Raw genomic sequence first — 17804 nt, forward strand, 5'->3', positions numbered from 1 at the left:
CAGTTTATATCCTTGGCTTGCACCTCCACAGAAGAGGTAGAAATAGGAAATGGCATCTAAGTACAAAGACACTGTGTTGTGATATGAAAACACTTTGGGTGTGCTTTGTGTCACATTATCTGCCTCCATCCTGTGGGGTCCTTATGCAGTAAGACTGCCTGCAACTGATTCCAGTCCAAATGACTTTCAAGGGAGGCAACAGTCTCTCAAAACCAACCGAAGACACATAAAATGGCCTGCAATTAACCAGATCAACTGAAAATGCACACTGAAGTCTGTATGGAAACAATTCACCCTAAACAAATTGCAATCCATTTCACTTTGTTCAAGTCCATAAATATCCTCCTAGGTTAAACAGAATAAAAGTCAAGTACTTTGCTCTTTTGAAATGGTTCTCAGTACTTTTTGTCAAAAATGTAAGAAATTCACCAAGCCAAGTAAGGATAAGTTTCAACAGCAAGCAGCACAGATCTGAATTCAAAACCTTCAAGTTGAGAGTATTGCAATAAACCTTTGAGCTACCAGCTAATCCAAAATTCGTATATAAATATATAAAGGTTTACCCACCCCCTTATAAATGCATGTTTTTGAATTTAAAACAATTAAGGATAGCTCCCATCACTCAGTAAGGATATAGTAATCAGATGGGATCCAAAATTCAATGTCAAATGAACATCTAAGTGATTTGGGTAACCCAATAGCTCAAACTTTATACTACTGGATTGAGTAGATTGTAATCTGTGTCTTGGCAGTGTAGAATCTGCAAGTGCAGACTCCCCAAGCATGGATTCACCTACAAAATTACTTTTTCCCCATCATGAACTCTTGAGTTATAGAGAGATTCAGTTATGACTCAGGTGTATTATTTTCCTATTCAAATAAATGACAATAACTGCATAGCTCAACTCGTTTCAGTTAGTTCTCTTGGACTAGAAATTTCTAGGTTTTCTATTTAACCAATTAGGCCCTTGAATTAACATTTTTGGAAGAACTTCTACATAATATTCATGTTCAAAAATTGTTTCTGCTGGAAAATAATTTAGATCTATCTTAGCATTACTTCCCCTATAAAGCACGAGCAACAACCAAAAGCATAACAATGGTCCTGCCATTGCATTTTCAAATTCACACAGTACAAATGCGAAGAATCTGCTCAAGTAAGCCTTAGGCACTTTCATAATTAACATAAAGGTAACTGGTTGAAAATTTCAATCCTTGCATTGCAACATAAATTCTGTACAGACACCACCTTGTAAATAATAGGTTCTACTAATAACTGAAGACCACCTGCTAATTGCCTGCTACAATCTGTCACAGCATCTTTTACCTCGTGAAGGGCCATCCATGGTGCTGGACGTTAACCCAATCAAGTTAGGACGCTCTGTCTGAACTCGTGGGATGTAGTGTCGATATTGCGGCCTGGCACCACCGGTAATACTGGGTGCCTCTGGGTTATACCCGTCAGGCTCATAGTTATCTGAAATAGAAAAGCCTCATCAACATCTTTTATTGAACCCAAGTAGATACACAAATAAAGTAAGGAATTTGGCCTTATTGTACTGGGTTCTTAGAAATGCATTTTAAAATATCAAGCTTAAAGAAATTGGAACCAAACTATATCGACTGCCATGGTTGCTGATGAGACTGAAAATTGTAATGAGTGACTCAATGCAACAGTTAAAACATTTAGCTGCTGTCAAACAAAAGAGGGAAAAATTAATGTCGCAAACATCATAAGTTAATGTATACATGCAACAGTCTGATAGTTTATATACATACACAAACAGTGAAACATTTTACATAATTTAATCATTTTTTTCCTGTAGGCTGCACTGATAGCTCAGCTGGTTAAAGCAGCGAGTAACCAAGCAGGTCTGAGGTTTAACCCCTGGTCTATGCTAAATTAAGATGATCTCAACCAGGTTGATAGTATAGGTGCAACAATGGACCTCAGAGCCCTGGGCTGGGAAAAGAAAAAATGAGCCAGAGTTCTCACTCCTGATTGTTTTCCTGGGATCCCTCCTAGAAAGTATTCATGCATGCATGTTAGTTGATGACCATATCAGGTTTGACTATGATGCATTCACAAATAGCCTGCTGATACAAGGATCACGCATGAAAATGGCCACTGGGATGAGGTGCCAGCATGCAACCAATATCTGTAAAACCAGAAAGAACACCTTCAGAACAGGATGGGAGAAAACTGGCAAAATTACTTTTGGGGCACAGAGCTAAAGGTGTGATTTATAAGCCTAATGAGATGACGTTGACATTGAAGTTGTATTGGGCCTTGGTGAGGCTGCATCTGTTGAGACGGTGAGACCGCAATCAGTTTTTGGTTTCCACATTATAGGAAAGATCGAGTTACATCAAAACTACTGTACAGAAACAGGCCATTCAGCCCAACTCGTCTATGCTCCACACGAGCCTCCTCCCTCCCCACTTCATCTAACCCCATCAGCATAACCTTCTATTTCTTTCTCCCTCATCTGCTTATCTAGCTTCCCCCTTAAATGCATCTATGCTATATGCCTCAAGTATTCCTTGTAGTAGCGCGTTCCACTTTCTTACAACTCTTCGGGTAAAGAAGTAGTTTCTCCTGAATTCCCTATTGGATTTATTATTGGCTATTTTATATTTATATTTATGACCTCTAGTTTTGGACTCATCCACGAGTGGAAACGTTTTCTCTACATCGACTCTATCAAATCCTTTCACTATCTTAAAGACCTCTATCAGGTTACCCCTCAGCCTGAGCCCCCGCCTGTTCAGCCTTTCCTGATAAGTATATCCTCTCAATTCTGGTATCATCCTTGTGAATCTTTTTTGCACCCTCTCCAATGCCTCGATATCCTTTCTATAATATGGAGATCAGAACGATGCACAGTACTCTAAGTGTGGTCTAACCAAGGTTCTATACAAGTTTAACATAACTTCTCTGCTTTTCAATTCTATCCCTCTAGAAATGAACCTTTGATTTGCCTTTTTGTGGCCTTATTAACCTGCGTCACTACTTTTAATGATTTGTGTATCTGTACCTGTGGTCCTCTATCCCAATTAGACTCTTATTATCCAATTAGTATGTGGCCTCCTTATTCTTCCTCCTAAAATGCACCACCTCACACTTATCTATATTGAAATTCATTTGCCAATTACACACACATTCTGCAAGTTTATTAATGTTCTCTTGCATTTTGACATATTCTTCGTTTGTATTAACTACACCCCCGAATTTGGTGTGGTCCGCAAATTTTCAAATTGTACATCCGATTCCCACATCCAAATCGTTAATGTAAATTGTGAACACCAGCAGTCCCAGCACCGATCCCTGAGGAACACCACTTCCCAGCTTTTGCCAGTCTGAGTAGCTACCCTTAACCCCTACTGTTTTGTAGGCAACTTCCTATCTATTCTGCTACCTATCCCGACTCCACATGCTCAGACGTTATCGAAGGCCTTTTGAAAATCCAAATATATTACATCATCTGCATTATCCATGTCTACTCTATGTTACTTCTTCAAATAATTCAGTAAGGTTGGTCAAGCATGACTTTCCCTTCTGAAATCCGTGCTGACTATTCTTGATTATATTTTCGCTGTCTAGATGTTTTTCTATTACATCTTTGAGTAAAGATTCCATTATCTTTCCTACCACCGACATTAAACTAACTTGTCTATAGTTCCCTGAACTTGTTCTCCCTTTTTAAATATTGGAATAACACTAGCTGTCTGCCAGTCCTCTGGCACTATTCCCCTTTCTAATTATTTTTTAATATATATTTAATAGTGCCTCTGCTTTCTCCTCCCTAACTTCTGTTAATATGCGGGGGTATGCTTTTTTCTTTAGTTTCAATTTTACCCATATTTCTTTATTCATCCATGGTGTTTCATTATTGGCTGATTTGTTTTTGTTTATTTCTCCTGAACTCTATTGATCAACATTTTAAATATTTCCTGCTGCTGTTCTAGCTCCTTGTCTGTTAAAATTTGTAAATGCAGAATTATTGGAAGGAGTACAGAGCAGGACTATGAGGCTGAGGAAATCAGCTAGGATTACCTGCTTGCAGTGAATACAACACATGTTAATCTTTAATTTTCAAATTATTAAGCACAAGTAACAAAATGCACAAACAATCTATACTACCTACTGGAAGGTGGCAGGAGTATTAAAGCAAGAGGGCATTCTGCTTCTCTTGCTTCTATGAACTCTATACTATGCGCTACTTTTTAAAAGCTGATAAAATGGAGTGATTTCAAGACTGCAATCCCACCTTAAGGTTCAAATTATATAAAATGCTCAACTGCAATCCTGTAATTTATGAAGTCACTTGAACTACTTGTGAGATTACTACCTTATAATCACCCCTGGATATCCATTATTGTTTCTGCAACAAAGTCACTCGCTAAGTGACATCGTAATAGATGGGAGCACAATAAGAAAAAAGAGAGACTACACAATTATTGCCACAGAAATTGTCTCCGAGCATTATCCCTGCAGCTATAAAGGCAATGGCCACCTAAGAACCTATCTACATCAATGCGCCTCCAGAATTTTGAAACCAGGTAGGAACGATGTACAAGGCCAGATTTTCCTATCATCAGCAGATGCTTCAATTTTAGTGAGAAGCCTTGCTAAGGAGTGAGAGAGTTTACAAATCACATTGCAGGGAGAAAGATGAGCAACAGAAAGAAATAAAAAGATGAAAGAATATGACATGAAAAACTGCATGAGAAAAGAAAACCAGATAGCTCAGTAGCTGTATTAGTAGAGCACTAGACACGGAGGACGTGTGTTTGAATTGTAGCCTTGACTGACCCTGATTCTCAGTTACCTCTGAGACTTATAAGAGCAGGAAGGGAAGGAAACACCAGAGAAACCCAAGAAACTAATCTACTGACAAAGAGGAATATGGGTAACTGCGATGGAATACTCAACTACGCACACTTTCCTAATGAAAAGGTTTAGGTGCTGCGTAAGTCATAAATGGTGATAAACAACTGATGCTTTATTCATATTAAATCACAGGACACAGTGATCAGGGGTAAGCCACAGTCAAGGTTGCACATCAAATGTGTTAGTAAGTGAATTGAGCAACCCAACAGCTCAAGCAATGCGCCATTGAATTTCTAAACTCATAGGGTCAGGAGATGAAATATCAGCCTCAAATGTATAACAGAGTTTTTCCAATCTATCCAAGAGACTGCCGGAACACCTGTGTCAACTGCTAATTCCCAATGTTGTAGGCAAGTTTCCCAACTGCACAGCTCCATTCCCATCCATAACAGTGCAGTCAGTAGGATTGTCTACAACGTTAGAATCCAAAAGCTGGGTTCTCCCATATGACATGCAAGGTATACAAGTGACATTCACACTTGCCTGTCCTCACTGAAGGCTCATCAGTTGGACAAGCCATCAGTTACCATAAAGCAGTGTTTCTCAAACTGTGGAGGATACACAATTTGTCCAAGCTGCTTGCAGAAAGGGGCACAGCTCCTACATGACTCTCACTTCCCACCCAGCTTTCCACCTCCATGGCCGGTTGTTCTATTCTGATGTGGTTGCCATTCCCCATTCAGCTACCACCAGTATACTCTCACTCCCCATCCAGCTACCACCAGTCTACTCTCGCACCCCAACCAGCTACCACCAGTCTACTCTCACTCCCCATTCAGCTACCACCAGTCTACTCTCTCCCCAACCAGCTACCACCAGTCTACTCTCACACCCCATTCAGCTACCACCAGTCTACTCTCACGTGCCATTTAGGGCAAATTTAGGGCTTCCATATGGCAAGATAATTATTAATATCAGTATTACTGGTTAAAAACATAGTCACGTACTAGAGACGATCATAAAATTATTTTCATGCTGGCTTATAAATAAGAAAAAAGGATGACTACTTACATTCTGAAGTCACATACGGTGGATATTGAGGTAAAGGTGGGGGCCTTAATCCTGGAGGTGGCAATGTAGGTACTGTACTAGTCCCAGAGACTTCAATGCCATCTATATTGCTCTTTGGGATCGGATGTGGTCCTATAAGGACAACACAGAACACATATTCAGTCTTTTTTGTGGGCATTAAATCATTAGTATGGCAAAGTACAATGCAGTGCAAAAAGATACACCCATTTATTCAGTGATCGTCCACCGTGGTGAACTTTCGATTACCAGCTTCCTTTCAAAATGACCACATTGTCCCATTCACAACCATCTACACATTACAGTGAGGATGCTACAACTGTTACTCTCAGAGCAGTTACAAGAGCAGAGAGGCCAAATAAACTAGGCAAAGAATGGAACATGTCAACTGAAGGAAGAATGTACATTATAGACCAATAACATGACACAGCAAATATAATTCAACGGGCATTTGTATTACTATTAGAAGTAAAATAATCTCTCTTAGGAATGGTGTCATTGGGCACTTTTTAAAAAAATGATAAACAGGAGCATTTCTTTTCTCCATAATTAATGGCCCCACGTTAAAAGAATTTGTTCTCTGAATGTTGTTTATCCCCGAAACATATTAGGATCGACCTAATGAAAATGAGGGAAGATTGCACACTTAAGTCCATTTAAGGGCTTATCCCAATGTAGTCTCAGAATCACTGTGTGAGCTTCTCATTCTGCATAACAACTTTGGCAGCAGACTAATCGCAGACTCTTTTGGCAAAAGCAGCCCATAGGAAATGGTAGGATATAATTAATACCAAATAAACTCTGATGGACATAGGTTTGAAACTGCAACTGAGCAAGTGTTTGAAGTCAAGATTCAGAGAATAACAATTTATTTCTGTAAATTAATTGTCCTGTCACCACAGAATAAATTACTTCCACTCTGTTACACAGCTGTAAGAAGCAGAAGCTTCTCTGAGTGACCAGAATGAATTCACCACTGAGATTTTAAGCAGAGATTGAGAAAGAGTGCGTGGTCTTACAAAGGCCCTGTGTTTTCTACACGGACACAAACACAAAGCTTGTGTAACTGGTGTTATTGTAATGGGTCTGTCTGTCTTGTAATGGAGTACAATGGGCTACTATGCTAAATGAATCCTTCTGACTTCGAAGGTTTCTGCTATTTTATCTTGCGTCCACTTTTACCTCTCCTCTCTCAAAGGCAGTGACTTATGGTGGGGTACAGTCTCACTGGCATCGGTGGCTTTCCTGTACCTTGCCTAAGTGACCATCTTCATATATTTGAGCCTATACAACTGGGGGGTGGAGGAGGATGGGGGTGAAGAGAAGGAGACATCGCATCCGATCTTCACTTGCACTTAAGTGGAGATCACTGGATAACAACCAATAAAGAAAGACAGACTTGCATTTACATAGCGCCTTTCACAACCTCAGCACGTTCCAAAGTGCTTTACAGCCAATTAACTGCTTTTGAAGTGCAGTCACAGTTGTAATGTAGGAAACGTGGCAGTTAATTTGCACGCAGCAAGCTGCCACAAACAGCAATGAAATCTGTTTTAGGTGCTGGCTGAGGAATAAATGTTGGCCTGGATACCGGGAAGAACTCCCCTGTTCCGCTTCGAAATGGTGCCATGGGATCTTTTATGTCCACCTGAGATGGCAAACGAGGCCTCAGTTTAACGTCTCATTGGTAAGACGACACCTCAGACAGTGCAGCATTCCCTCAGTACTGCAATGAAGTGTCAGTCTAGATAATATATATTAATGATATATATGTGTGACTTGGACTTGGGTGTACAGGGCACAATTTCAAAATTTGCAGATGACATAAAACTTGGAAGTGTAGTAAACAGTGAGGAGGATAGTAATAGACTTCAAGAGAATGTAGACAGGCTGGTGGAATGGGTGGACACATGGCAGTTGAAATTTAATGCAGAGAATTGCGAAGTGATACATTTTGGCAGGAAGAATGAGGAGAGGCAATATAAACTAAATAGTACAATTCTGAAGGGGGTACAGGAACAGAGAGACCTGGGGGGGTATATGTGCACAAATCTTTGAAGGTGGCAGGACAGATTGAGAAAGCGATTTAAAAAAGCATACCGGATCCTGGGCTTTATAATTAGAGGCATAGAGTACAAAAGCAAGGAAGTTATGATGAACCTTTATAAAACACTAGTTCGGTCACAACTGGAGTATTGTGTCCAATTCTGGGCACCGCACTTTAGGAAGGATGTTAACGCCTTAGAGAGGGTGTGGAAAAGATTTACTAGAATGGTTCCAGGGATGAGGGACTTCAATTACGAGGATAGACTGGAGAAGTTGGGTTTGTTCTTCTTAGAGCAGAGAAGGTTGAGTGGAGATTTGATAGAAGTGTTCAAAATCATGAAGGGTTTAGGTAAAGTAAATAAAGAGAAACTGTTCCCATTGGCGAAGGGTCAAGAACCAGAGAACGCAGATTTAAGGTGATTGGCAAAAGAACCAAAGGCGACATGAGGATAAACTTTTTCACGCAGCGAATAATTATGATCTGGAATACGCTGCCTGAAAGGGTGGTGGAAGCAGATTCAATCGTGGCTTTCAAAAAGGAATTGGATAAATGCTTGAAGGGAAAAATTTGCATGGGCTACGGGTAAAGAGCAGGGGAATGGAACTAACTGGATTGCTTTTACAAAGAGCCGGCATGGCTCGATGGGCCAATTGGCCTCCTTCTGTGCTGTAACCATTCTATGATTCTATAACGTGCTTAAGTCTCTGGAGTGGGACTTGAACCCACAACCTTCCGACTCAGAGGAGAGAGTGCTAGCACTGAGCCACAGCTGAACAAATGAAGGATCCGTGAACAATATTTCCCTCCATAGCCCAAAGACATTGAGGTCAATATTAGCACCGGCGCTATCACATGGCCAAGATCAGCTAACGCAGCACAGACTGGAGATCAAACTTAGGACTTTTTTTGATTTGAATGGCTCAATATCTACAAAGCACTGCATTTATCCATTGACCCATCACAGAAGCTTTTGTGCTGCTGTCATTGGAGGTTCTTCAAATAAAGCCATTCTATCTTCAAGGATCCTTTTCGAGCATTTTCACTTTTGCGTGATTGGCTGTTTATGTAATTATTAAGACAAACTTCAGAATCTTTGACACTGTATATTCGTGGACGGCAACAGAGTCATTTCTGACAATCTTCAGGTTGCTGAAAAGGCTTCAGGATATCCAAAAATAAAGGCAAGAACAGGCATGCATCAGGATACTATAAACTTAAAAAGCATGAAACTGCTTCAAGAACACAAATAATGAAATGCTCCAAAGTGTAGAAACATACACAACCAAAATTCCTCAGTTGAGATAAAACCGTTGCCTGAAGGTGCAAGTTAGAGCTGACTGATTCTGAAGCATACTCTCTCCCTACTGAGACAGAAATAGCCAGCAAAAGAAGAAAATGTACTGGGAATTAGTCTGGAGCTTCGGCTCTTGTGTAACATGGCATTGGCCATCGGTTAGTCTATTCTGTAAGCAGGAATTCAGATGGTATAAATGTCTGATGGTAAACTTTTATAGTTTTCAGCAGGAAAGTAAAGCTCTGTATACATGTCAGACTGGTAATTTAACATAGTCAATGCAAAACAAGAATTTGGACAATCCTTAGCGTAAAACCAGGAGACGACAGCTGTAAGATTCAAAGCTGCAAGTTAAGACTGGCCGATTCTCCAGCAAAAATTTTCCTCTTGGGACTGCAACAGTAAGGTACTGCTGTTAGCATTCAAAGGCATCAGTGATGTTTCACATTAGCTGCAAATCCCAAATTACTGCAGCAATTGGCAGCAGTTCACAAATTTTTCAAACTTAATTTATAAAAAGGTACTCATAGTTCTATTGGGAGCTGGTGAGCTACATAATAAAACACAGCAACTCACAAAACAGCTTTGAGATGTTCTCTCTTTGGCTGAGACGGTCCCATGCATCCACTTATATGTCATTCTTTTTTCCTGGTTTGTTTTTTTTTTAGGTTTATGCAACAACATTGCTAGTCACTGTGGAATGTTAAGTCAGCCATCAACTCTTTCCAAAAGCATTCTCAGTGCTTGTACATACTGCACTTTTCAAAATAATAATCCCAGTTCTCACATCATTAAATATCTATTTTAGTACTTTGGTAATAATGACTGAAGACTGCATTACACAAGGGTCCTTAAATCGACCAAGCACATTAAAAAAGCATCACAGAGATCTCTTCCATAGACTAAAGCCTGCTTATCCATGAAGATTTAAATCTGTAGCAGAGCACCAACAGGTAGGGTCCAATGAAGATTCAGAACATCACAGTGCTTAATTCCCAATGTCAGCCTGGTTTTCCGATTGATTCCTTTGCAAACAGTTTCTTCTGTAATGACCAGATGGTGCGAGTCCTTTCCAACTTTCAAAACGCAAATATGTCTCCAACACAATATGCTAATACTGTACGTTATAAGGAAGAGGGGCAGATGGGCATGTTTCTTAATTACGTTTTCCTAAACTGCTCAATGATTATTTCATGACTGAAATGCAATGCTATTTCACAGCAGTGAAACTGAATAGTTTCCACAAGTACAAAAGACTGCTCATCACCCGTTTTTATTCAAGAACAGCCAAAAATATATACAGAACTTTCCCAAGTTCATTAAATACAAGCAAATGTTTAACTCAACTGTGTTTTATAAAGAGAAAGGGAATGTTGTCCTTACCAGATACAGGATGGATGCCAGGAGGTGGAGGCTGCCCAGGTGGTGGTATTGGGGGTAACCTCAGGTTTGGAGGGAGTCCTGGTAAGGGCGGAGGTAAGTGGTGCCCTGGTGGAGGTAATTGATGGCCTGGTGGGGGTAAGCCTGGCGGTGGCGGCGGAAAAGGAATCATTCCAGGAAGAGTCACATCTTCCACTATTAGTGGGTCATTGCCGTGATCAAAGAGGCAGAGGTCACCACGCATGCAGAACCCTTTCTCTGAAAACAAGACATTCATTTCAGTATAAAATTTTCTGCAAGTTACATGTTCTCACTCTCATCATCCAGATTTTAATTTAAGGCACAAAAGTGATTCTATGGGAAGTGTGGGGAAAAAAAAGAAGAAAGAATTTATCCTGCATCAGTTCAATTCTTCACCTGACGAAGGAGAAAGCCTCCGAAAGCTTGTGATTTTCAAATAAAACTGTTGGACTATAACCTGGTGTTGTAAGATTCCTTACATTTGTCAACCCCAGTCCATCACCGGCATCTCCACATCATTGTGATATCATGCATTCATTGCACAGTGCGCATACATACAGGGTGCCTTAACAGCTAATGGTTGACTAACTGTTTCCAACAGTGCATAAAAATAATTATTTAGGTTTCTATATCTCTTACAGACCAGTGACTTCTGCCAGATACTGGTCCTACAGATATGATGTTCAGCCCTGTAATCGTATATTATTTTTGACATGGTACAACAATGTTTTTCAGTTCTCAATTGAAGCAAGTCTGATAAACAAGTCATGACTCGGCGTAACCCATTAAATCCCACTTGAACAGCAGTGAAATTCAGTCTAATATACAGTAAGATGTTTGATTTTGGTCCTTATCGGCTTCAATTTATAGCCAAATTCCAATTGGTTGTATAACACAATTTCATCTGCCTGGCCCTTACTTTATGGCCATTAAACTTGAGTCTGCTATATAGCAGAGAGTTTCAGTGCAAGCCATCTATACAACATTCACCATCAAACTTCAAAATGGAATAACAGGAATTAAATTCTGACTCAAAAATACATTTCAAAAGAAAAAATGAAAGCTGTGCACTTTTCTTACCATCATAGTCTCTGCACCGGCGCTTTGGGGCTGTATTTCTACCAAAGGAGTTTGTGCCTGTGTGGTTGTTATAGAAATTAGACCAGCTCTCAGTAGTGTTGTCAGGGTGGTGGGCAGGAGCTACCACAGTTACTGCACTAGGAGCAGGGTGTCCTCCAGAGAAATACTGTTCAGTTGAACTGCTTGATGATGTGCAACTAGGAACATACATGTTCTCCGAGCCCTCGTTTCTTTCCAATTCAAACTTTGATCTGTCTTTATGTTGCTCTGTTAATTTTATAAAACCATAATGTGTTACTTAAACAAAATATTAATGACTCACAAATTGAAGACTTTTCAAAATAAAAATAAAAACTAAGATGATTATGCAAGGTTGTCAAATTATACCCTGACAATGGCTACACTATTTGAATTTAGTCTTTATAAAATCACAAGTATCAAACTCCTCCCCTAATATTATGTTTGCAGTCCTACAAAAAGGTAGAAAACAGTCCATTACTTTATACGGTCAAATTTGCTGTTCAATCATGCACTCATGCGGAATGCAGCATTTGCGGAATAGGCCAGCTTCTTATCTTGCAATATACTGCCAACAACTCTATAACAAGTGTCCCAACAGGAAGCAGCTCATCGAGATTCATATTACAAGGATACCACCTTCATTAAAATTTGCACCATTCAATAAACTATCTAAAACACTACATTAATCTTACGAATGGGATTTAGTTAAATCTCGATCAAAAACAATAAGCCAGCAGTGACACTGCCATCTTTTTAATGCTCATTTAAATTTGCTTCAGTACCTCAAGCAAGACTTCATCCAAGCCACTGGAATCCATGGTAAGCTATGCTTTTGTGTTCATAATAGTTGTTCATAAGTCCAGAGGAAACCAAGTACTGATAAATGTTTATTTTTCCAACCATTTTCTTCTACTTCTTTCCTCTGAATTTGGTTCCAACAAGGCTCCAGGAGTTCCCTCTGACATTCATAGATGCAGAAAATGGGACTTTCTTGATGTAAATAGTGCTGTACTTGCTGATCTTTGTCAATTGTTGGTTTCTTCCATCCCTTCACAAAGGCAGACACTTTCAAATGGGGCATACCACCTGGTGCCCCTGTTGAGAAACGATGAAGCTATTGCAAGTGCGGCTGACAGATTCAAGCAACCGACAGCTAGGGACATGATCTGGAGTCCAGAGGGACTATGCTATTACCTTGCAATGCATTGCTCTGAATCTCTAAAAATTAAGTTTAAAAGAATCACCTCAAACATTGTGATATAGCTTTCTTCAGTAGCATTCCAAGTCACAGCCCATCAGTCTATTGATTTAAGAATGTGGCAGTGGAAATTTTGCAGATGCATCTGTTAAGATCAAGGCTTAATTGGTTCTTTCCAGTACATAGCCCGATCTACAAGAATTCTTCGTTACCCAGTTTAAGGTGTGGAGATATGAGCAAGTCAAATTAAGTGCCCAGGAATAGAAAAGTCTGGAACTATTTCTAATCTCAAATACCCCACGGAATCAATTATCAGCACGAATTCTAAGGTGGAAAACAACGACAGGTGTGGTAGAGAATAAATATCCAACTCCTTCATCGTCCTTCGTGTTTAGCGCGAACAGCTCTGTACCACACAATATTCTTGAGTAAGTAAAATGTATTTTAAAGAATTTGTTTCTTTTTGAAAAGCTATATTTATTGGTTGAACTGTATCTTTTTTAACCTGTTCTTCATTCATAGGCAGTCAAGCAGGTGTACAGGTTGAATAGTGGGCAAAAAGAAAACCTGTACACGCCTACAGGCAAAAGGATTAGTCCCTGTACTCCAGGTGCCCAAATCCTTCACACACAAGCATCATATTGAGACCTAAAATAAGCATTTGAAAAAGCCAAAGCACATGATATATGGACTCCATCTAGAACTGGGAAAATATCAAGCAGTCTGAATTTCCTTTCTCGAGGCCTATGCAATCAGTCCCCTCTCACAAACCCCATAGTATACCTCTGCAGAGAGAGCAACAGGTTAATGCCAATGAGAACAGATTTAACTCAAGTACCGTAGCATATTGGTTATGGTACTGAACTAGCAATCCAGGGATCATGACTTCAAATTGCACTATAGCAACTTTTGAGATTGAAGTTAAGATGAAAGCTGACGACAGTCATAAAAACCCAACTGGTTCACTAATGTCCTATAGAGAAGAGAACCTATCACCCCTAACCTTCTCGGGGTAACTAGGGATGGACAATAAATGTAGCCTTAGCAGTGTCACCCACATCTGAGAACAAATTAAAGAAAAACACCACTAATACAGAAAAAGAGACACAACCCCAGAGGGTGTAGGATTGCCTCCAACCCAAGTCTCCCTTAGACTTGAAGGATGTTAAATTACTGTATAAATATGCATAATAGTTAATGTATCTGTAAATGCCACGTTAAGAATATAAACCACTAGTACATCAGTGAGAAACCCAGTGCATGAACTTTTCCTTTTGTAAAAAGTTCTTGCAAATTTAAAATGTTATTAAAGATAGTTTGTATTTGAACTGTTAATTAGTATCACAGAACTGTACAGCACAAAAGAATTTATTTAGCCCACTGTGCCTGCACCAGGTTCCTGAAATAATTATCTGCTTAGTCCCATTCTCCTACCCTTCCCCAATTATTAATTTACGGTTTTCCTGTTAGTCATGCTTGACTAACCTCATTGAAATCTTTGAAGAAGTAACAAAAAGTGTAGACAAGGGTAATGCAGTATAGATGTAATATATTTGGATTTTCAAAAGGCCTTCTATAAGGTTGTAGATTCATGACTAAGATCAGAGCATGTGGAGTCAAAGGACAGGTAGCAGAATGGATAGCAAGTTAGTTACAAAACAGAAAGAGAGTAGGGGTTAAGGGTAGCTACTCAGACTGGAAAAAGGTGGGAAGCGGTGTTCCACAGGGATCGGTGCTAGGGCCACTAGTGTTCACAATTTACATTAACGATTTGGATTCGGGAATCAGAAGTACAATTTCAAAATTTGCAGACCACACCAAAATTGGGGGGTGTAGTTAATACAAAGGAAGAATATGTCAAAATGCAAGAGAACATTAATAAACTTGCAGAACGGGCATGTAATTGGCAAATGAATTTCAATATAGATAAGTGTGAGGTGTTGCATTTTGGTACAAAGAATAAGGAGGACACATATTGCTTGGATAATAAGAGTCTAAACAGGATAGAGGAGCAAAGGGATCTAGGGGTACAGATACACAAATCATTAAAAGTAGCGACACAGGTTAATAAGGCCACAAAAAGGGCAAATCAGGTACTAGGGTTCATTTCTAGAGGGATAGACTTGAAAAAACAAAGAATTATGTTAAACTTGTACAGATCCTTGGTTAGACCACACTTGGAATATTGTGTACAGTTCTGATCTCCATATTATGGAAAGGATACAAAATAGATTCACAAGGATGATACCAGAATTGAGAGGATATACTTATCAGGAAAGGCTGAACAGGCTGGGGCTCTATTCTGTAGAAAAGAGAAGGCTGAGGGGTGACCTGATAGAGGTCTTTAAGATAATGTTTCCATTTGTGGGGGAGTCTAATACTAGAGGTTGTCAATATAAAATAGTCGCTAATAAATCCAATAGGGAATTCAGGAGAAACTTCTTTACCCAAAGAGTGGTAAGAATGTAGAATGTGCTGCCGAAAGGAGTAGTTGAGGTAAGTAGCATAGATGCATTTAAGGGGAAGTTAGACACATGTGGGAGAAAAGAACAGAAGGTTATCCTGATAGGGTTAGATGAAGTAGGGAGGGATGAGGTCGTGTGGAGCAGAAATGCTGGCATAGGCCAGCTGGGCCAAATTACATAGGTATGAGGGGTGAGTTGGCTACAGTAGATTAGGAAATTAGATTATTAGATTTAAAGGTATGACAGTAGATAAGCAATGACAAACATTTAAAGAAATATTTTAAAATTCTCAACCAATATACATTCCATTGAGAAATAAAAACTCCACGGGAAAAGTGATCCATCCGTGGCTAACCAAAGAAGTTAAGGATAGTATTGAATTAAAAGAGGTGGCTTACAATGTTGCCAAGAATGGTAAGCTTGAGGATTGTGAGGGTTTTGGAAACCAGCAAAGGATGACCAAAAAATTGATAAGGGAGAAAATAGAATGAGAGCAAACTAGCAAGAAATATAAAAACAGATTGTAAGAGCTTCTACATGTATGTAAAAAGGAAGAGAGTAGCAAAAGTAAATGTGGGTCCCTTAGAGGCCTAGGCAGGAGAAATTATAATGGGGAATAAAGAAATAGCAGAGACAGTAAACAAATATTTTGTATCTGTCTTCACGGTAGAAGGCACAAAAAGCATACCAGAAATAGTGGGGAACCAAGGGGCTAATGAGAGTGAGGAACTTAAAGTAATTAATATTAATAAAGAAAAAGTACTAGAAAAATTAATGGGGCTAAAAGCCAACAAATCCCCTGGACCTGATGGCCTACATCCCAGGGTTCTAAAAGAGGTGGCTGTAGATATAGTGGAAGCATTGGTTGTGATCTTCCAAAGTTCCCTAGATTCTAGAACGGTCCCAGCAGATTGGAAGTTAGCAAATGTAGTACCGTTATTCAAGAAAGGAGGGAGAGAGAAAACAGGGAACTACTGGCCAGTTAGCCTGTCATTAGTCGTCGGGAAAATGCTGGAATCCATTATAAAGAAAGTGGTAACAGGGCACTTAGAAAATCGTAACATTATTAGGCAGTCAACATGGTTTTATGAAAATAAATTTGTTAAACACAATTTCCCGAAGTGCTTTTTGAGAATGTAACTAGCAAGGCAGATAAAGAGGAACCAGTGGATGCAGTATATTTGGATTTTCAAAAGACATTCGACAACGTGCCACACAAAAAGTTGTTACGCAACATAAGGGCTCATGGGGTTGGGGGTAATATATTAGCATGGATAGAGGATTGGTTAACAGAGAGAAAACAGAGAGTAGGGATAGACAGGTAATTTTCAGGTTGGCAGGCTGTCACTCGTCGTGTGCCACAAGGATTAGTGCTTGGGCCTCAGCTATTTGCAATCTATATTAATGACTTAGATGAAGGAACCGAGTGCAACGTATCCAAGTTTGCAGACGATACAAAGCTAAGTGGGAAAATAAGCTGTGAGGAGGACACAAAGAGTCGGAAAAGGGATATAGACAGGGTAAGTGAGTGGACAAGATGGCAGATGGAGTAAAATGTGAAGAAATGTGAGGTTATTCACTTTGGTAGGGAGAATAAAAAAAACAGAATATTTTTTAAATGGTGAGAAACTATTAAATGTGGGTGTTCAGAGAGATTTGGGTGTCCTCATACAAGAAACACAGAAAGTTATCATGCAGGTACAGCAAGCAATTAGGAAGGTAAATGGCATGTTCGTCTTTATTGCAAGGGGGTTGGAGTACAAGAGTAAGGAGATCTTGCTACAATTGTACAGGGCTTTGGTGAGGCCACATCTGGGGGTACTGTGTACAGTTTTGGTCTCTATATCTAAGGAAGGATATACTTGCCTTGGAGGCGGTGCAACGAAGATTCACTGGATTGATTCCTGGGATGAGAGGGTTGTCCTATGAGGAGAGATTAAGTAGAATGGGCCTATAATCTCTGGAGTTTTTTCTCCCAACAATAGTTTCAGTTCTCAATCAATTCTCCTACTTTATTCTCTAGTCCCCTAATTGCTGTAGGAGCTCTTCTCTGCACCCTTTCCAGCTCAGTTACCTTCTTTGTGAATTGAGTGTTCCACAACTACATTACATCCAGATGCAGGCTGATCAACAGTGCCAGGATAAGGTCCTTCGATCAATAGTATTCCTTTTTATACACCCTGACATCCCGTATGTTTCTTTTGGCAGCAGCCATACATTGGCTTGACGTCTTGATGGATCCCTTTCCTGAATTGTCTTAGTCAGTGTTTTTTTATTAATGCTATAATCCCTCGGCTTATTTTGCATCCCTGTGTGCATGATCTTGCAATTATCCACATTAAACTGCATTTGCTAATTGCCTGCTCACCTCCTAC

At 39.7% G+C, this 17804-nt stretch overlaps 1 protein-coding gene across 2 annotated transcripts in view; it reads right to left on the reverse strand.

Annotated features, from left to right (window-relative positions):
* Window positions 1-17804, reverse strand: part of rbm27 (RNA binding motif protein 27) — a 124252-nt gene that overhangs the window by 68311 nt on the left and 38137 nt on the right. For both annotated transcript variants that reach the window (XM_067996070.1, XM_067996071.1), the window contains exons 6-9: window positions 11746-12012; window positions 10648-10902; window positions 5906-6037; window positions 1328-1477 (exon numbers count right to left, since the gene is read on the reverse strand). In XM_067996070.1, the coding sequence (XP_067852171.1) occupies window positions 1328-1477; window positions 5906-6037; window positions 10648-10902; window positions 11746-12012 (804 nt within the window). The remainder of the gene's footprint in view (window positions 1-1327; window positions 1478-5905; window positions 6038-10647; window positions 10903-11745; window positions 12013-17804) is intronic.

Source organism: Heptranchias perlo, chromosome 14 (assembly GCF_035084215.1).
Source record: "Heptranchias perlo isolate sHepPer1 chromosome 14, sHepPer1.hap1, whole genome shotgun sequence".
In the NCBI taxonomy this organism is placed as follows: domain Eukaryota; kingdom Metazoa; phylum Chordata; class Chondrichthyes; order Hexanchiformes; family Hexanchidae; genus Heptranchias; species Heptranchias perlo.